At 48.2% G+C, this 24,485-nt stretch overlaps 1 protein-coding gene across 3 annotated transcripts in view; it reads left to right on the top strand.

The window, feature by feature from the left end:
• The window catches only part of LOC142767101 (uncharacterized), a 278,526-nt gene that overhangs the window by 163,441 nt on the left and 90,600 nt on the right, over positions 1-24,485 (top strand). For all 3 annotated transcript variants that reach the window (XM_075868332.1, XM_075868329.1, XM_075868330.1), the window contains one exon: positions 4,897-4,923. In XM_075868332.1, coding sequence (XP_075724447.1) covers positions 4,897-4,923 — 27 coding nt within the window. The remainder of the gene's footprint in view (positions 1-4,896; positions 4,924-24,485) is intronic.

Raw genomic sequence — 24,485 nt, 5'->3', positions numbered from 1 at the left:
AGAAAAGTCTGCCACTTCAATCCTGCCAGTACTGTATGCATAACGCGTTGAAAAGTCGCAGGTGCTGAGCAAAGGCCGAAGGGCATCACCTTAAACTCGAAGAGGCCGTCCGGTGTTATAAACGCCGTCTTCTCTCGGTCTCTTTCGTCGACTTCGATTTGCCAATAGCCAGTATTGAGGCCCATTGACGAGAAGTACTTGGCGTTATGGAGCCGATCAAGTGCGTCGTCTATTCGTGGGAGAGGATACACGTCCTGTCTTGTGATTTTGTTTATGCGGCGATTGTCGACGCAGAAACGTAGGGTCCCACCCTTTTTCTTCACTAACACCACGGGGGATGCCCACGGACTTTTGGATGGCTGGATAATGTCATCCCGCAACATTTCATCAACTTGACTCTTCATGGCCTCACGTTCTCGTGTCGAAACCCTGTACGGACTCTGACGGAGCGGTCTGGCATTTTCTTCGGTTATGATGCGATGTTTCGTGATTGGGGTCTGCCGAATTTTCGATGACGACGAAAAGCAATCTTCGTATTGCAGGAGCAGGGCCTTGAGCTGTTCTTGCTTATCGTTCGGAAGTCTGGAATTGACGTCGAAAGCTATGGGAGGGGCTTGGTTCCTCTGAGCAGGTTCCGCAGAATCGGCGAGGGCGAAGGCACTGGTGGCTACGACAATTTTTTCGATGTATGCGACCGTTGTTTCTTTGTTCACATGTTTGTACTCATTGCTGAAATTCGTGAGCATAACCGTTGCTTTGCCTCCCCGCAGCTCTGCAATTCCTCTTGCGACGCAAATGTTTCGGGTGACCAACAGATGCTGACTGCCTTCAATGACGCCTTCCAAGTCACGTGATTTAGGAGCGCCGACTGAAATAATGACGCTTGAGCGAGGCGGAATGGTGCCTTGTTCTTCCAGCACATTCAAGGTATGGTGTCGTGACGGCGTGTGCGGCGGTAGTGCTTCTTCAGTGGATAACGTTATCGACTTTGTTTTTAGGTTGATGACAGCACCATGGAGGCATAAGAAGTCCATGCCAAGGATGACATCTCTTGAGCAACGCTGTAGGACTACGAAGTCTGTCGGATAAATACGGCCGTTGATGGTGACTCTCGCTGTGCAGATTCCTGCAGGCGTTACGAGATGACCTCCGGCTGTGCGGATTTCAGGGCCTTTCCAAGCTGTCCTGACTTTCTTTAACTTCGCGGCGAATGACCCACTGATGACAGAATAGTCGGCTCCAATATCGACAAGAGCGGCCACACTGTGGCCGTCGATAAGAACGCCGAGGTCGCTAGTTCGCCGTCTCGCATCATAGTTAGGGCGTGGCGTCGGGTCACGGCTGCGTCGGCTTGTTCCGCTGCTTCCATGTTGCGTCGTCAGGCCACCTTCGGTAAGTGAGCTTTCACCGTCAGGGCTTTGCCTGTTTGGCGTTGTGTTCGGAAAGCTCCATCGCGGCGTCGTCGTCGTCGGAGGATCTTCGGTAGTTCGTCGCACAGCAACCGCACCTCCACCGGTTGCTGTCCTTAGTTTCCCGGATACGGGCTAGGAGACCGGCCCCGCGTTGGGCCAGAGTACTGCCGGAGGTGCGGTGACGTGCGGCGGCTAGGCGACGGCGAACGCGAAGGGCTTCGTGGTGTCCACCGAGTTTCTGTGAGGTAGTCGGCGATGTCACGTGGTCGTTCTCCTGGCTGTCGACGCGGTGCATTGATGGCGAAGCCACGCAGTCCCATCTGTCGGTACTGGCAACGACGGTATGTGTGTCCGGCCTCGCCGCAGTGGTAGCAGAGCGGGCGATGGTCAGGGGTGTGCCAGACGTCAGTCTTCCTCGGTGCACTGCGCTGGGCCGCTGGCGAACGGTATGACGTCGGTGGTGGCGGTGGTGGCGTCTGTCGACGGAAGTGCGATGGGGCGGCGTTTTGGCGTGGACGGGGAGGAGCGTTGTGGCGCAGTGCAGCGGCGTAGCTGATAGCTTCCGGCTCAGGCAGCGGTGCGTGGGGAATTTGAAGCGATTGCCGAACTTCTCGCACAATGTCGGCGATTGAATCCACTTGAGGCTGTGCCGAAGGCAACAGCTTGCGCAGCTCTTCCCGCACGATCGCTCGGATCGTTTCACGCAGGTTTCACGCAGTCACTGGTTTGAGCAGCAGCGCATTCTGGAGTCAGGCGACGATTATACTGTCTGGTGCGCATGTCAAGGATTTTTTCGATGGTGGTCGCCTCGGATACAAATTCTTGAACGGTGTTCGGTGGATTCCTCATTAGTCCCGCGAAGAGCTCCTGTTTGACCCCTCGCATGAGGAAACGAACTTTCTTCTCCACAGGCATGTCTGGGTCAGCGTGAGGAAATAGGCGGGTCATCTCTGTGAAAATTCCAACCTTCTTATTTGTTAGCTGAACCCGGGTCTCTAGTTGAGCAGCAGCCCTTTCTTTGCGAGCGACGCTCGCGAACGTTTGCAGAAATGCGCCGCAGAAGACATCCCATGTTCGGAGCGTGGACTCACGATTCTCTAGCCAGGTCCTTGCGGTGTCTTCCAGGTAGAAGTACACACGACGGAGCTTTTCTTCGTTGTCCCAGTGGTTGAGGGCGGCCACACGGTCGTATGTTTCTAGCCAGGACTCCGTGTCTTCGAACGATGGCCCATGGAAAATTGGTGGTTCCCTGGATTGATGCAGGACCATCGTGGGCTGGGAAGCAGCGGTTGTCATTGTCACTGCAGTCGCAGTCATGGCCTTGGTCTTCCGCGCCTTGTCTTCTAGAAGCCCGTACTCCGGTGGTAGCCCTTGCTGTCGGCGGCTTGTTCGCTGCTCCTGGTTGGCGTCGGTGTCTTCTTCGCGACGTGGGCTGGGTTCACGGCTTGACAGGGGCGTCCGGTACATGAACGAAGCAGCACCTCCACCAGATGTCACGGGGTCGTGACGTAGCCGAAGACAGGAGACTTCGTGTTGGGATTGAACTGTTTATTTGGGCGAACCTGTGCCCGGTAAACGGAAAGTGCAATTACAGCAGCAGTCTCGCACAGATAGCAGTCTCGGACTGATAGCGGCGAACGGAGCGTCGGCCTTCGATCAACAACTCACAAGCGGTGAAGTGCGTCGGCATTTATTCTCTTGCCGTCGAATGTTCTAGCGTTATCGCTGGCGGTGGTGTAGCTTCCAGAACAATCTGTACCGTTCGCAAAGTGGGCGTGATCTTATCGAAATGATCTACTACAGTCCGGAACCTTCTAGAAAACTGCAGGCGCGGTTTGCGCTGAGAATCGTGTGGTGTTTGGGACGATAACAAAAACTTGGGAAATGGAACGTGGCAATATGTAATATGAATAAAACAAATTTGGTTGATTTGGGTACCCGTAATTCCTGCTGGCCTTCTCACTTCATTGACGTGCAAAGAAAGGGCCCGTCGTCTCGATTTCTTCCTGGTATCAGCTGCATTATCACAGTTTTGATTGAGATATGCCGACCATTTTTAAGTATGCCTACAAGCAACAGCACGAATCAGTGCTTACATGCTCAGTCCTAAGTAGCCCGTGGTATGAAGATTTTGTAGAGATTTGTCCTTTTACCAGAAGTTTGAAAATCGAGTGGTTTGTAGCGCCTGTTACCTTCGCAAGCGCAGCAAACGGGAAAACTTTGATAGCCCACGGCGAGGATGGCCATAGTGTCACTCAGTTTCAAATTTATGCAGTACGGTGCATCTATTTAAGGCTTCACAGGCATGCAATGAACTAAATTGTCAGGCACGAGTTTGCAGCCTCAGGAAGAAAATATTACCACACATTATACATTTAGTCCTCGCTGCTCACAATCCAACCGGTGGAAAAGTATGCCTAGGTTGTGGAACGCATCACAGAGAGCGCGTGCGCAATTGAAACTTCTGGATGGGCTTGCTTGTCTACCCATTTACGTGGAGGATGGCAGATAGCTTGCCGATGAACAGAAAGCAGAACCCCCAGAGCTAATCTTTCTGATTTTTTGTAGTGGTGACCACCGTGGAGAAACTAAGAACATGGAGCACCCTCAGAAAGTAACGAAAAGCATGTATCATGTTTTGCTAAAGGGTCATTCGATATGTTCGGAAGCAAGATCTCGTCACCGAAAGGCCAAGACGCTAAAGCTGCGGCTGGCAGGTCCTATACAGCTCAAACCTATATTAGTCGATTGCTAATGTGCCATTTACAAACCGTTGAGAACTGAGCATTAGAAGTTAGTGACTAGGAAAATTGTTCTTAAGAGCGTAAGCAAGGTAATCCCGCATCATAAACTTCAAACATCTTTCAGCTGGCCCAGGCTCATCTCGACACCTCAACGACAGTCTACCAAAAATTGCGTTGCAGCCGTAAGTACTCCGGGCCAGGCAGCATCAACCTGTTTTGGTCTTGCAGAGCGCAAAAGGTGTGCGTGTACCTACAAGGAACCGCATTCACTTATTTCAACAATTTATGGCAATCTATTTTTAAACAAGCGCGATAAACTGTTGTTACTTTCGATACCGCCAGGGGTAATCGCACTTGTGTTGTTCTGTATCGTTCTTTATTCGTATATTTTGTTTCCTTGTTGCGCGCAAACATTCACAACTCCAGGAGAGGCCTTCTGACATACGCTTTCGGCCATACTGTGACAGCATGTCGCCTGTTATTTGTTTCAGCTATATTACGTTCCATGTGTTTCTTATAGACTATACATTTTGCCTATCACATTCATAAAGGCGTGATAATAAACTTAGCAGTTCTTCTAGTACCCAGCACTATGTAGTTGCCTTTGTCCATGAGCGCGTTCGTCTCTTGTGATGTTGTTTTGTAAAGCCTGTTGCTTTACAGTGGCTTTCATTGCATCATGAATGGGAAGACTAATTAACTGTAACAGCTTCTCACCGATAAATGCTTCTTTATTGCAGAGTTGGTACAAAGAAAATGGTAAAAATGTAAGTGCGTTATTTTCACACTTTTATGTCTTCTTACGGTCTCTTTTTCTTTTATTCGAAGTATCATGTAAAGTTTTAAATGTGTGTGATGTCGCAAAATCAGAGCCACAATTAAAAACAAATATGATTTACCTGCAACATTTATGTACATATACATATTGATACGTCTATGGAACTGTCACCCCGACACAGCTCTATTGGCACCCAACTGAAGAAGACGTAAACGTGGTTGTAGTGGGTTGGACTCTCGAGTTTCTCCCGTTGGCCTGCATGACTGTGCGCTCTTTAAGCCGTTAGCAAGATCAGCTCTCGGTGAATAAATCTTCCCCGTAACATCTTTTGGTGGAAGGTGCGGGGTCTTCACACAACCCGGCTCTGGAACTCCGCAGTGGACGCCAGCTTTGTCCAGCCGCGATGCCTGAAACCGGAACTCAGGCCTCGCCATCCGCGCCGGCTCCATCACCTGTGATTCCCCCCCCCCCCCATCTTCTTGACCCTGGCACGTTTTCCGGGACGGACAGCACGGACGTCGAAGAATGGCTCGCATTATTCGAGCGCGTCAGCAAGCACTACAGGTGGGACGAAACGCTTATGCTGGCAAATATTCTATTCTACCTACGGGATACGTCACGCGCCTGGTATGAGACGCATGAAGAAGAACTAACCAGCTGGGACACATGCAAGCAAAAGCTTCGCGATTTGTTCGGTCGGTCAGTTGCTCGTCAGATGGCAGCCAGGCAGGAACTCGCGTCGCGTGTTCAATCATCGACGGAGTCGTACGTCACGTACATCGAAGACGTACTTGCACTGTGCCAGAAGACTGACAAAAACACGTCCGAGGCGGACAAGATCAGCAACGTGTTGAAAGGCATTGCTGATGATGCTTTCAACATACTAATGTGCAAGAACTGCACCACTGTCGACTCCATCTTATCTGAATGCCGAAGATTTGAACAAGCTAAAAGCAGGCGAATCACCCACCACATCGCGAGACTACCAAACACTGCTGCGACTTCGTCTTGCGAGGATTCTGCAGCGCCCCGTTCACTTGCGCCTCCTGCCAATATCGCAAGGATTGTTCGCCAGGAGCTGGAAGCCATGGCACCTGCTTCCTATCAGCCCCCTGCGCAAGACAACTGGGCAACAGTCTCGCTTATTCAAGCCGTCGTGCGCCAGGAGTTTGCTAACCTGGGCGTCCAGGTTCCCAAGCCCGCCAGACTTATGCCGCAGCTCATGAGCACTCCTGTCGACAACGCTGACCATCACTCTGCTCTACCTGTCACTGCGACAGCTTCAACTCCTCGGTTTCCACCACGCTACCGAAATCCATCTGAGTGGCGCACGCACGATGATCGACCCATCTGCTTTTCTTGCTCTCGAGTTGGGCAATTCTCCCGCCATTGTCGCAACAGGTAGTATTTCCGGCCAAGCTTTCGTAATGTCGACCGCCGTCAAGACCGTGCACACTATTCGCAACCCGGTTTTTCGGATCACCATATTCAGGACCCTTCAGATCGCCGTTCATCTCCATGCTCTGAATCGTCCTACGCAGACGTCGTCGCCCAAAGAAACTGCTCTAGCCGCTCGCCGTCACCTCAGGGTCGGCCGTCACGCTTCCCTCAACGCCGCCGCTCTCCGTCACCGGCTTATTCTGGCCATTCCCCGGGAAACTGACGAGTGCAGCTCCTGGAGGTGGCACTGCGTTGATGACTCGAAACGAAAACCCTCAACCGGCTACAAATTCAAGGCGCAATTTACTTCGGGTGTTCGTTGATGGCCACGCCGTTACTGCTCTAATTGACACTGGTGCCCAAGTATCTGTTATGAGTTCTACACTTCGATCTCGCCTGAAAAAAGTTCTCACACCAGCTATGTTTTCTACTTTTCGAGTTGCCAATGGAAGTCGAACATCGGTGCTTGGTATGTGCACTGCCCGCGTTACTGTTGCTGGCCACCACACTTCCGTTCTCTTCGCAGTCCTCGATGCTTGCCCACACGACGTTATTCTTGGAATTGACTTCTTAACCGCCCACTCCGCCCTCATCGATTGTTCTACAGGTATCTTACGGCTCGAATTGCCTTTGTGCTCCGATTTCACTCCTCCAAGTCGCACTCGGCTACGATCCGTGGAGTCTCTACGGCTGCCGCCCCAGGCTGCTATGTACGTTCCTCTGTCGCCCTTCCCGTCCGTTCCTGATGGAGGCTATCTGGTAGCTCCCCTAATTGATTTGACCCTTACGCACCACATCGCACTACCACATACTATAGTGGTTGTTGCAAACAACACGGTGCTACTTCCAGGTCTGAACGTTTCTACGTCGACCCAAGTTCTTCCCCAAGGCATCACTTTAGCCGATCTTTCCACCCTTGATGAATGTTCGATTTGTTCTTTTACACCTGACCTTAAGACCATGGCGAAACCTGTCATCACCTCGCAAAATAAGGCGTTCCTTGACAAAATGATATCCAGGGACCTCTTACCTTTCCAAGTTGCGGCGCTCTGGTGTGTTCTGTTTTCTTACCTGGATATCTTTGACGTCGACGACCGTCCCCTGGGCCGCACAAGTGCCGTAACCCACCGCATCGACACCGGCGACACCAGTCCACTCCACAAACGCCCTTATCGCGTGTCACATGCTGAGCGCCGAGTTATACAGACGGAGGTCCAGAAAATGTTGAGTAAAGACCTCATTGAGCCTTCATCGAGTCCTTGGGCCTCCCCTGTGGTCTTGGTTAAAAAAAAGGACAACAGCTGGCGATTTTGCGTCGACTATTGCCACCTGAATCGGATCACCAAGAAGGACGTTTATTCTTTACCCAGAATCGATGATGCGCTCGACTGCCTCCACGGCGCCAACTATTTCTCGACCCTTGACCTTCGATCCGGATACTGGCGAATTTCGGTCGATGACCGCGACCGCGAGAAGACAGCATTCGTCACACCCGACGGCCTTTACCAATTCAAGGTCATGCCTTTTGGGTTGTGCAATGCCCCGGCTACTTTTGAACGTATGATGGACTCTCTTCTTCGCGGTTTCAAATGGTTGACCTGCCTTTGCTATCTGGATGAAGTAGTAGTTTTCTCGCCCTCCTTCGCAAGCCACCTGTCTCTTCTCTCGGCAATTCTTGACGTTTTTCATTGCGCTGGACTCCAACTGAATTCGTCAAAATGCTCAATTGGACGTCGGCAGATTAAACTACTCGGCCACCTTGTTGACGCCACTGGTGTTCAACCCGACCCTGACATAGTCCGTGCAGTCCGAGAATTCCCGGTTCCGCGTTCCACACAAGAAGTTCGCAGTTTTATTGGGCTCTGCTCATACTTCCGCTGCTTTGTCTTCAACTTCGCGGATATTGCTATGCCCCTCACGGATCTCCTCAAAAAAAATGTGGCCTTTTCTTGGGGAAGACACCAAGAACATTCCTTCGCGTCGCTAATTACCGCCCTCACATCACCACCTGTGTTGGCTCATTTTGACCCAACGGCTCAAACATAGCTTCGCGCCGATGCAAGCGGCCATGGCATTGGTGCTATACTCGCTCAAATACAGAATGTCACCAACCGTGTGATAGCCTACCCTGGCCGTCTTTTGCCGCAAGCGGAACAAAATTATTCTATCACTGAGCGGGAATGCTTAGACCTTGTTTGGGCTATCGCGAAATTCCGCCCGTACTTATACGGACGTCAGTTCGCAGTCATCACGAACCATCATGCGCTTCGCTGGCTGTCGACGCTTAAGGACCCTACAGAAAGACTCGGCCGATGGGCACTTCGATTACAGGAGTACACGTTCTCGGTTGCTTACAAATCAGGAAAGCTGCACAGCGATGCTGACTGCTTATCCCGGCACCCGGTTGATCCACCTAGCTCCACTGGTTTGGAATCCGATGCCTGCGTTTTAGCCATCACTGACTTTTTGAACGTGGCTGACGAACAGCGCCGAGATCCATCGCTGCTCACCATCATTGACCGCCTTCAATCGCGTTATCCTGACCCATCTTTTAGCAGATACCTGCTTCAAAACAACATTTTGTACCGCCGCAACTTACACCCCGACGGCGCGGAACTTTTACTCGTCGTACCGCATCACCTGCGAAAGGATGCTCTACGAGAATTCCACGACGCTCCAACTTCTGGGCATCTAGGAGTCTCCAGAACTTACGACCGCATTCGACGACGAGTATTCTGGAAGGGTCTGTACCGCTCTGTTTGCCGTTACGTCGCATCTTGCGACCTCTGCCAGCGCCGAAAGAAGCCTACGACTTCCCCTGCCGATCTTCTTCAACCTATTGAAGTTCCAGCCGAGCCATTTTATCGAGTGGGATTGGACTTGCTAGGTCCCTTTCCTACTTCTACAACTGGAAATAAATGGATTGCAGTGGCCACAGACTATGCCACTCGGTATGCAATCACTCGAGCGCTACCAACCTGCTGCGCAACCGACGTTGCCGACTTCTTGCTGTACGACATTATTCTCCAGCATGGCGCTCCGACTCACCTGCTCACAGACCGTGGTCGCTACTTTCTATCTCGTGTGATTGATGATCTACTTCAATCTTGTGCTACCCGTCACAACTTCACCACATCTTACCACCCTCAGACTAACGGCCTTACGGAGCGCCTAAACCGCACATTGACGGACATGCTTTCCATGTACGTGTCTACCGACCACACTGATTGGGACATAGCTCTTCCGTTCGTAACCTTCGCCTATAACTCGTCGCGTCATGAAACAGCGGGCTACTCTTCTTTTTATCTACTCTTCGGACGTCATCCCTTACTGCCCTTCGACACACTGCTTTCATCAGACCATCCATCCTCCACTTCGTACGCTCAGGATGCGATCACCCGTGCCCTCACAGCACGCACGGTAGCGCGTGCTCGGTTATCGTCGTAGCAGACAGCACAGAAGTCTCTTTATGACCGTCGACATAGAGATGCCGTTTTTTCTGCGGGATCTCTTGTTCTCTTGTGGCTCCCATCTCGACGTGTTGGCCTCTGCAAGAAACTACTATCGCGATACGCTGGGCCCTACCGAGTCATTCGTCAGGTCACACCTGTGACCTACGAGATTGCCGCTACCACAAACTCATCAGCTGCTGCACCCAGAACGGAAGTAGTCCACGTTTCTCGTCTCAAGCCCTAAAACGCCGACTCGCTCATTTAATAGGCACCGAGACGGTGCCTTACGGGCCGGGGTGATGATACGTGTATGGAACTGTCAGCCCGACACAGCTCAATTGGCACCCAACTGAAGAACACGACAACGTGGTTGTAGTGGGTTGGACTCTCGAGTTTCTCCCGTTGGCCGGCATGACTGTGCGCTCTTTAACCGTTAGCAAGACCAGCTCTCGGTGAATAAATCTTCCCCGTAACAATATAACTATTGTCTGTGTAATGTCACCGCTTCGACTTGGAGATCGGTTGGCAGCACTTAACCCACTAAATACCCTTACTTTCAAATATCTCATCCCAGGCGACAGCCTTGACAGCAGTGCTGCTGCCTGTGTTTTCCAATTCTGATGAACACCAGTCTAGCCCACTAACTCCATCACTCTCCTGTCTTCCAAGCCAGTGTTTCTTGTTAGCAAAGTGATCGTAATGAGGTGGAGCAAAGTCAACGTTGTATAGTAAATGGTCTAAAACTTCCCTTGAAAAGCACTGGAAGAACTTCGGTACTACAGCCTCACTGTGCAGCCTCGCATTGTCATAAATAAGTTGAATGTCTGATAGAAACATTGCCCATAACTTCTTCCAAATTGCCTGTTTACAAAGGTACATGGTGCACACTGCACTACGCTGCATGGTGGTTACGCCTGGTTCCAGTCATACCTCATCAAAAACCCAGTGACGCTGTCCCAGGGCTGTACCTAACTTTTGCATAAGTGTGACGCCGGATTTTAGGACGCTGCTTGAACAATGCTGCGTTGTGACGCGCTCCACACTACAACACCTGTTAAGGGACGAGTTCAAAATTTTAATTTGTTTTTAAAAACTGAAGACTGAAACACGAGACTGAAACATGAGCAGCGCGAATAATGAAAGAAAATAAAGAAAACGATGAGTCTGTGGAATCGAAAGCTGTCTCCTCGACTCATCACATATCTTGAGACTGCCACGTTACTCTCTATGACACAAAGAGAAATCACGATTGCTTTTTCTTTATTTTTTCGTGTTATAACTAACTCGGGTATTCAATATTTTGTTTGCCGCACTAATAATTGCACATTTTATTCTCTTCATGCTTTGTATAGCGTAAAAGAAGATGGCTCATTTGCTAATGACTGCCCTGGATCACAACGTCACTCTGACACGTGTTGCCCTAAAAATCTCGGTAGCGTAACCGCAGATGCGTTGCGGCAATTAAACTGATACACTAAACAGTTCATACCAATGTGAAAAACAACGTGAACGCAAAATACTCAATGAATAGTGTAGCTCTCGGCACGCACTCCGACATACTTTCTCTTCTCCTTTTTCACGTTCCGCGTAATAAAGCTGCACTATTTCAATTTAGTAAAAATGACCACTAGGCTTATTGCCGCACCTTGTGAGCTACTGCAGCTATTACGATCATGAATCTTCAAATACAAGGAGTATAATTACCACCAAAATGTAGTTTTTATAATACCTGGATGAAACTAAGTGATATTTGCACCTCCAACTATACAAATAAGAAGCTAAAAACGCTTAGGTTGGATGTTTCAGAAGTGCAGTCAGTTAAGTGAAGTTTCTGCAGTGAGAGCCGCAACGACTGACTGCTAGAGTAAGTTGATCTTGATGATGATGAGTAGTTTTTTAGTGGCGCAAGGGCCAATTGATGGCCAAAGAGCGCCATTTCAATTGACTAGAGATGTGAACAATGATATGGTGCGTGGCTGTAAAGGGGCCTTAAAATTCCTCGCTCTAACGCGGGTTAAAACATGAAAGTAATAAAATCATGACAGTGGCGTGACATATGTGTGGTGATAGCTGATGGCAAAATGTCATGATAATAAAACCATGATGAAGATATAGTCACCGCAGCCACGACCACTCTATAGAGGTCGTGCTACGGATGACCTCGAAATATCGGGTGAAAGCTGTGCACTTCTTTTAAAAATGTAAAAAGTGTTTGTAGTTTAAAAAGCGGATCCCTACCGATGAGCATCCCAGGGTGTAGAGGGAGCTGCTGTCGGTAGGGCAGTAAAAAGTGCTTTTTTCTTAGAGCATCTAGCTCATTGCACTGGACGAGAATGTGGAGAACCGTAAGGGGCTCTCCACATCTCTCACAATATGGTGGATTACCGGTAGACAGAAGAAATGATTGTGTAGAATGTGTGTGTCCAGTCCTAAGGCTTGTCAGTATTACTTCCGTGTGTCGTGATTTTGATAGTGGCGGCCAATAACCTAGTTGCGGCTTAATAGCATGGAGTTTATTATCTGTTTGTTTATCCCACATGCTCTGCCAATACCCCCTGAGCTTTCGTTTTATAAAAGGTTTTAAGTCAAGTGCAGGGACTGGTGTTGGTGCATTGGCAGTAGTGACATTGGCGCAAGCAGCCAGATTGTCGGCCAAAACGTTCCCTTGTATTTCACAGTGCCCTGGAACCCAGCAGACAACGACATGCTGTTTTGATGCGTAGAGTGTGCACAGAAGTGAGTAGAGTGACACCAGCACGGGGTTCTTGTGTTTTTAGGAGTTTTCAGGGCTTTGACCACGCTTAGGGAATCTGTGTATATTACCGCCTTTTGTAGTTTTATCTGTTTAATGTGTTTTACGACCGCCAGTATTGCGTAAGCTTCTCCTGTGAAAATGCTTGCATTAGGATGAATAACGCCGGCCTCAGAAAAGGATTAGCCTATTGCTGCATATGACACAGAAGTGTTTGTCTTTGACGCATCAGTAAAGAACTCAGGGCATGTGTATTTATGTTGTAGTTCTAAAAAGTATGTATGTATGTGTGCAAGTGGTGCGTGCTTTGTGACATCAACAAAAGAAACATCATAGTCTATAAGCTGCCACTGCCACGGTGGCAGATATGTTGCAGGAGCCATCAAACTGGGTTCAAGAAGAGGCACACCTGTTCCTTCGGCCAAGCTCCTTACACGCAGCGCGTAGGGCTGCCTAAACGAAGGTCGGTTCTCGAACAAGCCAGAACAAGACAAATCATTAATTGTGAAATGGGAAGGATGTTTCTTGTCTGCCTTCACCATCAAAAAGTACAAAAAGGACAGGGAACATCTTTGTAGGTGGAGCAACCATTCATTCGAATCCACGTACAGGCTCTCCACAGGGCTGGTGCGGAAATCACCCGTAGAGAGGCGAATGCCTAGATGGTGGACAGGGTCGAGAATTTTCAAGGCCGATGGTGTTGCCGACTGATAGACTATAGCACCGTAATCTAGGCGTGTGCGTACGAGGCTTTTATATAAGTTAATTAAACATTTCCTGTCACTTCCCCATGTATTGTGTGACAACACTTTCAAAATGTTCATTGTTTTTAAGCACCTGTCCCTTAAATACTTGATGTGTGGGATGAAAGTTAGCTTAGTGTCTAATATGAGACCGAGAAACTTGTGCTCGGTCTTCACCGACAGAGGTTGACCATGCAGGTCAATGTCGGGGTCAGGATGGAGGCCCCTCTTTCGGCTGAACAAGACACAAGTGCTCTTTTGCGCGTTGAGTATAAAGCCATTCTCGTTTGCCCATTGAGATACCTTGTTCAACCCTAGTTGAACTTGACGTTGGCACATTGAGATGTTGCAAGACTTGTAACCAATCTGCACATCATCGACATATATGCAGTAAAAAATATTTCGTGGGAGAGACAGGTGCAAGGAATTCATTTTAACTATGAAAAGTATACAGCTCAATACACCTCCTTGTGGCACTCCTGTTTCTTGGACAAATACTCGAGATAAGACAGTGCCAACTTGGACACGAAATGTACGGTTGGACAAGTAGCTTTCGATAACTGTCAGCATTCTACCCCGCACACCCAAATGTGACAGGTCTCGCAATATGCCGAAGCGCCATGCAGTGTCATATGCCTTTTCTATATCGAGAAACACAGAAAGAAAAAATTGCTTATGAACAAAGGCGTCGCGAATTTGTGCCTCGATATGGACAAGGTGGTCAGTGGTGGACCGAGCCTCTCGAAACCCACACTGGTATGGGTCAAGTAGGCCACTAATTTCAAGGATGTGCATCAGGCGCCTGTTAATCATTTTTTCAAAGACTTTGCAAATACAGCTGGTTAATGCTATTGGCCTGTAGCTGGAAACTGAGGCCGGGTCCTTGCCTTGTTTTAGAATTGGGATAATGATAGCTTCCTTCCAGGCTGAGGGTAGCTCGCCAGAAGACCATATCGCATTATAGAGAGAGAGGAGAGCTTTCTGGGTTTCAGTGGGCAGGTGTTTCAACATTTCATATGCCACACGGTCCGGGCCTGGGGCAGATTTATTGCAGCAGGCAAGTGAGGCCTGCAGTTCAGCAAAACAGAAAGGTTCATTGTATGCCTCATGTGTTTTGGGCTTGCGCTCTAATCTCTGTTTTTCTATTGCGGTTTTGTATCGTCGGAACGCTTCACTATAGTGTGTTGAGCTGGAGACCTGTTCAAAGTGCGCTCCGAGAGTGTTTGCCTGGTCTTCCAAACTCTCCCCTTGTGTGTTCACTAGAAGAAGCGAATGTGCTTCTCGTCCTGCCACCTTGCCAACCATGCTCCAGACTCTCGACTCATCTGTGTATGAGTTAATGCCCGATACGAATTTGTGCCAACTTTCTCTTCTCGCCTGTCGGCGCGTCCTCCTTGCTTGCGACTTGACGTTCTTAAAGTTTACAAGATTCTCGGCTGTGGGCGAGTCTCTCAGCAACCTCCATGCCTTATTTTGCTTTTTTCGAGCATCACGGCACTCATTATTCCACCATGGGACTCGTCGTTTGCTTGACGGTCCACATGTTTGGGGAATACATTTTGCTGCTGCATCAACCAAGAAAGCTGTAAAGTAGCATACAGCATCCTCTATGCTCAATGCCGCCATGTCAGTCCAAGATAATAAAGTCATTTTTTGAAACTTTCCCCAATCAGCTTTGTCGGTGAGCCATTTTGGAACTTGTGCAGGACACGTATTTGTTATTGATGAGCTGATAACGATAGGAAAATGGTCACTACCATATCGATCATTAATAACTTCCCATTTAAGTAGAGGCAGGAGTGATGGGGATATTATGCTGAGGTCTATTGCTGAGTACGTATTGTTAGCAATGTTGTAGTATGTTGGCGCTTTCCGATTCAGAAGGCATTCACCGCAAGAAAAAAGAAGCTGTTCAATCAGGCGACCTCGAGCATCGCAGCGAGAGTCAACCCACAGATTGCTATGTGCATTGAAATCTCCCAGAAGAATATAGGTTTCTGGAAGTTCGTCTATGAGGGACTCGAATTCATGCTTTTCGAGACAGTGTTGTGGAGGTATGTATAGAGAGCAGATGGTGACGAGCTTATTCAATAGAACTGCTCGAACAGCCACCACCTCAAGGGATGTTTGTAATGTTAGGTGTGTGCATGCAATCCCTTGATTGACTATAATGGCAACACCACCGGATGGCACAATGGCATCATTCCGGTCTTTCCGAAAGATAATGTAGTGACGTAAAAAGTTGGTGTGTTTCGGTTTCAGGTGTGTCTCTTGTACGCACAGCACTTTAGGTGTATGTTTGTGTAAAAGTTCCTGGATATCGTCGAGGTTTCTCAACAGTCCTCTGACGTTCCACTGTAGTATTTGTGTCATTTTAATTTAGTGTGGTGCTGTGCATACAAAGGTGTTGCGTTAGTTTACAGGGCCTTTTGAGGGCCCTGTGATTCGAGGTTTTTCTTTTTTGGCGCGCTCCAAGGAGTTGCGCCTATCCTTCGGCATCTGAGGCGCCGAAGGAGTGGGATTTAATCCATCACCTCGTGTGAGGTGGTGGATGGTGCCTGCTGGGCAGGCACATTCACTGAACTTTCGGACCTGACTGCGCCTGCAGTGGTCCGAGGTTCAGCAGACACTAGGGTCTGCCGGCCCTGTTTGTCAGGTGGCGGAGCAGTACAGGCTGCTCCAGCCGGGGGCGCTGGTGGCACGACCGCGGCCACACACTGTGTGGCATTCGCGGGTGCCGAGGCATGTGGCACGGCGCCCCGGCACGTCACATCTGCAAAGGAGGGATAGAATGGGTTGTGTATTGCGAAGCGTTGACGCGCGTCTTGGAATGTGAGATTAAATTTAACTTTAAGTTCTACTATTTGTTTCTATTTTTTCCATGCGGGGCATGATCGTGAGTAGGCAGGGTGATCTCCTTCACAGTTCGAACAATGAGTTGTTTCTGAGGTGCAGTTGTCTGATATGTGTTGAATGGATGCGCACTTTGCGCAAGTGGCACGCCCTCTGCAACTCTGTGATCCATGACCGAAACGTTGGCACTTGAAACATCGACGAGGGTTGGGAATGTATGGTCTTACACGAAGCTTACAATAGCCGGTTTCGATTGATTCTGGTAGGTCACTTGTTCCGAAGGTAATTATTACGTGTTTTGTAGGGGTCAGTTTGTTGTTGCGTCTTATTGTTATTCGTTGGACTTTGACCACGTTCTGGTCCTGCCAACCTTCGAGCAGCTCACTTTCAGAAAGCTCAGTAAGATCATCATCAGAAATTACGCCACGGACAGTGTTCATGGACCTGTGTGGGCCCACCGAAACGGGGGTTTCCCCAAAGGCCACAAGCTTAGACAGCTTTTCATACTGAGCTTTGTCACGAACCTCCAGAAGAAGGTCGCCACTTCCCATCTTTGTTACTTTGTAACCTGGGCCTATTGCTTCTGTGAGAGTTTTGGAGACGAGGAAAGGTGAAATAGCTCGGACTGTCTTCTTTTAGTTTTGACTGTGAATTACATGGTACTTTGGGAATGTGGGCTTTGGTGTGTTAGGCAAGAAAGTATCTTCGGTGCGCCACCTTTTTAGGGAGCGATCAGGAAGGGGGGGGGGGGGAAGATTTTGCCATAAAATACAACAAAGTTCGGCGGCGATGGTGGCCACCCACCACCGAGCCCAACAAGGGGAAGCTACAAGGTTGACTACTGAACGCTTGGAGACGCCAGCCATGCATCGCCGCTATAACCGAATATAACTACCCAAGGTTGGGTAACTACACAGGGTTAACCCTCGCCGCCAGGAAAATCGGAAGTAAACGGAAAAGAGAAGATGACAGGACAGATAAAAAGTGAGAGATAAAGACGAAGATGTAGGAAGAGAGAGATAGGAAAAGGCGACTGCCGATTTCCCCTGGGTGGGTCAGCCCAGGGGTGCCGTCTACGTGAAGCCGGGGCCAAAGGGGTGTGTTGCCTCTGCCGGGGGGCCTTAAAGGTCCAATCACCCAGCGTCAGCTCAACCCCCAGGATCCCCTTTTCCCCGGACATGGCAAAGCCACGCACGGCTAGGCGTGAGAGGGAGCCGAAACTCCCCCGTTAGCTCGGGTCCGTGGTGTCGCTACACACAAAACGCCTACTTGCGCAGGCGCCCCTGCGGGGGAGTAAGTTGATCTTGATTGCCTGAAAAAACTACTAACATTCTGCGTTACGAATCATCAGTCATCTAGAAGTGCGGTATATTGTGCAATAACGAAAGTGTCACATTTCAGGGAAAGCGCTCGCACTCGACATATCACTGTTTTAGCGTGCGCGCATATCCTTCGCCTATATTTAATAAAGCTATGTTTGTGCCACACACTGAGTAGAATACCACGAAGACAAAATTGGCTAAACTTTACACCCCACGCCTCTCGAAAGAAACTGCGCCGAGAGCGCAGTTTCTACATTAGAATATTTTAAGCGGAGTTTCACCAAAATTTCTGTAACGTACTTTCGTCACGGAAATAACGATGAAAAAATACACACAAAAAGAAGTCAAGGAAAAGTACCGCCAGGATGGTCGAACCTGTGACATTTGAATCCCAGAGTATATTTGCCATATACGCTCTCCTCGCGCCACGGTATTTGGCTGGAGGAGTTAAATATACGTATGTTATATCTACCACTGCCTTCTCACAGTTCTCTTGGTAAAGTGAAGTAATCCATCATGATGGTGACATGCAGTATAACATTCTTCAATGCGTCGTATGTGCGCGTCCGCATTATTCGGTGCGTTTTCAACCATAGAAGGCTACTTTTTTTGAATGCCTATCGCACCACCAGGTGGGGACCTTACCCAAAGCCTAGGCATGGCTTATAGCGTTTATGCAGACCAATAATAGCTCTGTAACACGTCGAGCGATGCATATGCCTTATCTACACTAACTAAGCGATCCCCGTTTATGCTATCTCTGTGAGAAATCATGGCGGGGCAACATAAAAGACGAAACCGACGTTGCGGTTTCATCTAATCAGAAAGGGGCCTACAAAAGCTACAACATGCCGGGAGTAGGTTCCTTTAGCCGAAGTAAGGCAAACAATCTGTCACGTTATTCTGGCTGTTACACCTTTTTTTCTGGTTTCGCTCTCCCTGTTTAAAACACTACAGCTACCACAGGCATCAATGACCACAAGGTCATCGATGTCTGTGTATGTATGAATAAGTGTATCAATAAGGGATGTATTATTAAGTGCCAACGTGAATGCACTCACATCAAAGGGTTCTTTAGACGTCAAACACGAACAGACTTTGTATATTTTCTCTTTATTCAGCTACCATAACGAATAAACTATATCAGTAAGGAGATATTTCACTTTCGTGTTGCACCGATTCCTATGACAGAGCGATCAAGCATGCTTTGTTTTAATGCGCTGCCAGCGTTCTCAGTGTGCACTCACACATGGCTTAGCAGTGCTTTCATGCAAAAAAGAAGAAAAAGAAGGTGTTTGATGAGAAGAAGGAGGAGAGGTCAGCCTTGAAAGCGGGTTTCTGGCCTGCTACTGTACACGGGGCTATGGGTAAAAGGAAAAGAACGAGGAGGGTATGATGAGGGGTGATTTCGGTATAGCACAATGAGCCACTGCACACAATGTCGTGTTCTGTGTAGTACACGCGCAAAAGTTTCTATATTATCAGATTCTCTAAAGACGGGATTTTAAATCTGTCTTGCTTAGCAATGCGAGCAGGCCATTTGAACCTTGTTAAGCGTGATCCACAAGCTCTCAAGCACCCAAAAGTTTCTCTTCCAAAAAGTGTCGGCAGTCTAGGTAATCTGTGAGGCACTTAAGAGATTTTGTTTCAACTGCGCCTAAAGGACACACACACAGGATGTGAATAATAGTTTCTGGCGTGTTACACAAGTTGTAGTTAGGATTTTGCTCTTGTCCTATCATGCATAAGTATCGTTGCGTGTATGCAACACCCTGCCGCCGTCTATGTAGTAGCGTTTCTTGGTCTCTCCTTAGTCGGAGCGGAATGCGAAAAACACCACAAGAGTCAAGCCTGTAAATGCGCTTGTAGCCATACTCCCGATCATTGCATAGTCCTTGCATAAATGTCTTCATACGTTTAGACAGCAAGGCGTTGATGTCGTATCGGGAAGAGCGAATCGATATCAGTACGCCAATGGCGTGCGCCATTTTCGCTTCTGCATCAGCTTGTTCATTCCCAGCTATGCAACAATACTGGTAATCTAATGCAACGCAACTGTATGTCCGGATTGAAATGCCTCATTCAACATATTCATTATGTCACACACAGAGGACTGTATGCACTGTCTTGTTTCATGTAGATTCTAATTAGCTGATGAGCTGGCTTGGAGTAGCAAAATAATGCTCATTCGCTGAACTCTAATGAAAAATGTAGCACGTAGCTTGTCGGATGCCGGTCAGCTCGGTGGCAGTAAATGATGTCCCGTGTGCTATTTTGAAGCGTTGAGTGATTCGCATTTGAGGCACTGTGAAAGCTGCTACTGAACAGGTCTGCGTGACAAAGCCATCTGCAAAAATTTGTATTGTATATCCGTACTTATAGTCAATATGCGACAAAGTGAAATGCTTAAGACCAGCAGTCAGTATTTCCAACATTTTTGTTATTCCTGGAAGCGAAAGTCGCACGATGGGCTTAGAAATCGTCTAGGGTGGTATGTCGGAGATAACATGTGGTGCATATTTTGAAGGCAGCAGATCTTGGTGCGACATAACAGTTTCTGAGTATGCAGCATTCGGTCGTGTGTTAAAAGTGTCGTCCAGTGGATGGTCTCGATGCCTAGTCAAGAACCTCAGATGTACTCGTAGGGGTTCGTGTTGAAGATAAACACGAGCTGGACAAGCACGTGCTTCTTCAATGGTGCCTCATGTAGAAGTGCATCGAGGTACTTCTAGACATATTCTTAGGGCACGCGCCGGAGCTCCCTCGAGTGTTCGTACTGCCGATGTGTGAGCACGGGAGAGAACAGGAGCACTCTAGCGAAGGTATCCAATAAAGTGTCTGGTACAGCTGGAGAAGAGATGATTTCGATGGTCCCCATAATTTTCCGAGATTTATGGCAAATGACCAAGACAAAGCTGTCTAGTTTTTTTTCTTAGCACTGCAACGTGCTTCGGCTAAGACAAATTACGATTGATGATAACTCCGAGTAACTTGTGATGAGTTACCGAAGGTATTATGTTCCCATCGATCAAAATGGGGTATCAAGCCATGGAGTTTCTCGTGAATGGCAGGGCTGCACTTTTTGTCGGCGACAGTTGTAGTCCGAAAGTATTGAGGTATGCAGACGTTCCCAATACCGCACGTTGTAGTTTCTTTTGTACTTGCAAACGTGTTGTACTGGTGCTCGAAGCGCAAATTTTATCTGCGTACACAGAAACCGAAATGTTGTCTATAGTTTAACGACATTGTCAACGAGGCTAACAAGTACCATATTAAATATTGTTGATCTCAGGACACCACCTTAAGGCACGCCACGATAGACGCAATACTTATTTGTGTCACCGTCAGCACTAGACATGAATATAGATCTTTCTTGAAGATAGCTGGCTATCCATTTACGCATGCGGCCACCAATGCTATAGTTTTCAAGAGCATTTAGGATGGCGTCATGCAGAACATTGTAAAATGTACCTTTGACATCAAGAAATACTGCAGCCGTTAATCGGTGGTGCCTTTTCTGATGTTCAATGGTTTTTACCAAATCAATCACACTGTCGATTGATCACTTTCGCTTCCGGAAGCCAGTCATGGCGTCTGGATATACTTTTTTTTTCTTTAGGAACCATTTCAATTGCATCACAATCATTTGTTCCTAGACTTTTCTTACAAAACTTGCTAGCGCCACAGGTCTGTAAGATAGGAAATCATGGGGAGACTTTCCAGGTTTCAGAAATGCCACAATTTTTCTAGATTTCTAGTGTGCCGGTACAGTTTCAGATGCCCAAGAAAAGTTGTACAAAGACAGCAGTTCTTCAATTGCCCGAGCACCAAGTTGGCGCAAGGTAGCATAGGTGATTCCATCAGGCCCAGGTGCACTAGAACGTTGCAAAGTGGACACGGCCACACGAAGCTCTTGCAGCGTGAAAGGATGATCGACACGGACGGATGCCGTAGGAGTGCGCACGGAAGCAGTGAGCCATCTGTTGTTGCAGAGATGGAGAGGTGTATGCAAAATTCTTCTGCGATCTGTTTCTCGCTGCAAGTTCTTATGATGGCCAATGCACAAAATTGAAGCAGTTGCTCAGGAGAAGACAATAGAGCTCGTACGACGCGCCATATTTAGGACAGTAGTTTTCGAGGGTTAATTGTGGTGCAAAATGACTTCCAATTATGGCGGCCAAGCCTTTTTAAGTACCTCTGAATTTTCTTTTGCACTTTACGAGAGGCCCTGAGGTCTATGAGCGATTTTGTTCGCCCGTATTTGCGTTCAGCTCGACAAAAAACTGCCCTTAACCGTTCGCACACCACATCAACCGGCTTCCTGGTATTAGATATTGTGACAACTCATGAAGTGGTCTGTACTGCTTTGGCAATTCTTTCTTCAATTTCTGTCGGCGAAACTATAGAGCTACAAGGCTTTTCTAGCTCTTCTTGAAAAGCCTGCCAATCTGTGCAAGACTTTCTATTGATTGCAACGCTGGTATACCATCGTAGTTGTATGTAAGTAGAAATGTGATCACTACCATATGTTTGAATGTCTGCGCACCAGGCGATGGATGTTTAAAGGCACGAAGAAGCGATAGCTAAGTCAAGATAGCTGCTGCACGTTGAGCCACGCAGATATGTCGGTGATCCAACGTTTATAATATGAAGACTATTGTTGCTTGTGAAGGCTAGGAGTTGTCTTCCCCGAGTACTTATGACTCTGCTGCCCCAAAGATGGTGATGTGCATTGAAGTTACCAACAATTACGTGAGGTCCTTGAGTCAAGTCGATGAAAAGTTTCAGGTGTTCAGTGTCAAGTCTCTCGCTTGGGGAAATAACCACCAAGGATTGATACCGCTCCTTTTTTTAGACTCAGCGTAAAAGAAACGAACTCATTGCTGGTACGCATAGGCATTTGTTTAAAAGAATACGCGAGATCACAACGCACAAATAGCGCAACTTTTCCAGGGTGTACACTTGTCTGGGAAGTGAATTGTTCATACTTAGACAGTCTGAATGGTAAAGTCATATTCGGCTCGCATGTCACAGCAACAGGGAATTGGTATTTCCGAATTCCCTGTATACATCTTCAAGGTGACCTCGTAGCCCTCGAGCATACCATTGAAATATAACAGAACGACTAATTCTTTCATTCAGTTATGACGATAAGGCTGCTAACGCCATAATTTTTGTTGGTTTTAGATAGCACCAAGCACCGGTTCTAGTCCGTCTAGGCTTTGCACTGCAGCCTTGGCAACAGACGTCCTGACACCAACAAGCAGCATTCGCAAAGCACGGATCAACTGCGTAAGCATCAATTGCTTTAATTTGCACATCCGATGACGAAGTCTCATGTTCATGCCGGTTTTCTGGTCCTTGAACTTCGGCACTCCAAGGCGGAAGAGAAGGACTTGAGGTATTATCCGTCACGTTCAAAGAAGGTTTGACTCGAGGTTGAGAGATTGCTTCAGATATAAGAGCATCTCTCGCTGACTTATCAGGCAATAAAGGCTTTCGTACACTTGTCGATGCTGATCTCCTGTGGTTACGAGAGCGCCTTTGGCGATGGTGCACCTTAGAAGCCGCTTCTCTGTGCGTAGAGTGATCTCGTACCATCTTCCTAGCACGGTCATTTCAATCTTTATTTTAGGGCAATCTTTCGACCTCAACTCATGCGGGCCATCGCAGTTAGAGCACTTCAGGGTAAATATCCCGCATGATGACTCTTCATGATCTGCGCTGCAGCGGGGACAAGTCAACCTGTTCACGCACACAGCACTAACATGCCCACGTTTTTGGCATTAGCGGCACTGTAATGGCCTAGGTGCGTACGGGTGGACGGGATGCCTCACATAGCCCACTTTCACATGTGATGGCAATGTGTCTCCCTCAAAAACTATCTTCACACATTTTGACTGTCCACAAAGGTGTACGACTTCGATATTGACAGTCGAGGATATCAGTGTTACCAAATCACTGATAACGATACGCTTATCCACGTCAGAAATCACACCAGCAATGGTGCAGCCTCCATTTATAATGAAGGAGCACACAGGTATATTGCCCATCTGAGTCACAGCCTTCACTGTATAGAGGTTCGCTCGTGTAGAAAAATCAACAGCGACTATGTTCCTTCTGGAATCATTGTGAACCTCTTTTATTTGTCCTGGAACTATCCTTCCAAGATAAGCCGAGAGAGCTTGTCTATTCAAGAAATTCAGGTACCTGTAGCAATGACAGGGAAGTAAGCAATCGTGCAGTTCTAAAAAGAGGACGATGCACTGTGATTGAGGTCACAAACGTTTGAAGTCCTGCGAAGCTTCTTCTTTAGGCGCCGGTTCGTGGGCTCAGCCTATCCAGCGTCAGATTCAATGTCATCCCCGTCAGAGCAGCTCGATGTCCTTGGTAGCACCATGTTCAGATGCTCAAGCGCACCAGTTCTATTTGACGCTTGCAGGTCACATCCTGGTCTTGGTGGAAGAGGGGGCGAAGCATGCGTCATTGCTGTCACCATCTCACGCACCACGGAGGCGACAGTACGACAAAATTTTATTAAAAACCACAAACAGACAGTATCAGAAGCGCAGCAGAGGCTCGTCTTCACCGTCTTCTCCAACAGTTCGTTCCATCTCCCTGTAAGGCACTGTGCTCCATGCTTAGGCACCCAGCAATGCAGTTTACGAGATCAGATGGTAGTGCCATAACACACAGCCTAGCGAGTAGGCACAGCATAATTGACTCTTTGAATGCGTAGCCTAGCGAGTAGACGCGCTGAAACTGGACTTGCAAGTGCATTTTTTATTTGTCAGCAGAAGGTCCTGGCCGAATATATCGGTGTCCAGGCAGCGTTCTTCGAAAACGCGCCAAAAATGGCATTGAAACTTCAGCGCCTCAATGTGTTCAGCGAGAGATTCATTTTCTTGGTATCCTGGGCGGTTGGTAATAACAGTGCTGAGGTGGCCCAAAGACCGTCGTCGCGTTCTGTGGTCCACTGTCAGCTGCCT

The sequence above is a fragment of the Rhipicephalus microplus genome, chromosome 7 (assembly GCF_043290135.1).
Source record: "Rhipicephalus microplus isolate Deutch F79 chromosome 7, USDA_Rmic, whole genome shotgun sequence".
Taxonomy (NCBI): domain Eukaryota; kingdom Metazoa; phylum Arthropoda; class Arachnida; order Ixodida; family Ixodidae; genus Rhipicephalus; species Rhipicephalus microplus.
Note: the sequence above shows the minus strand (reverse complement) of the source record. Positions and strands in the feature narration are given on the sequence as shown.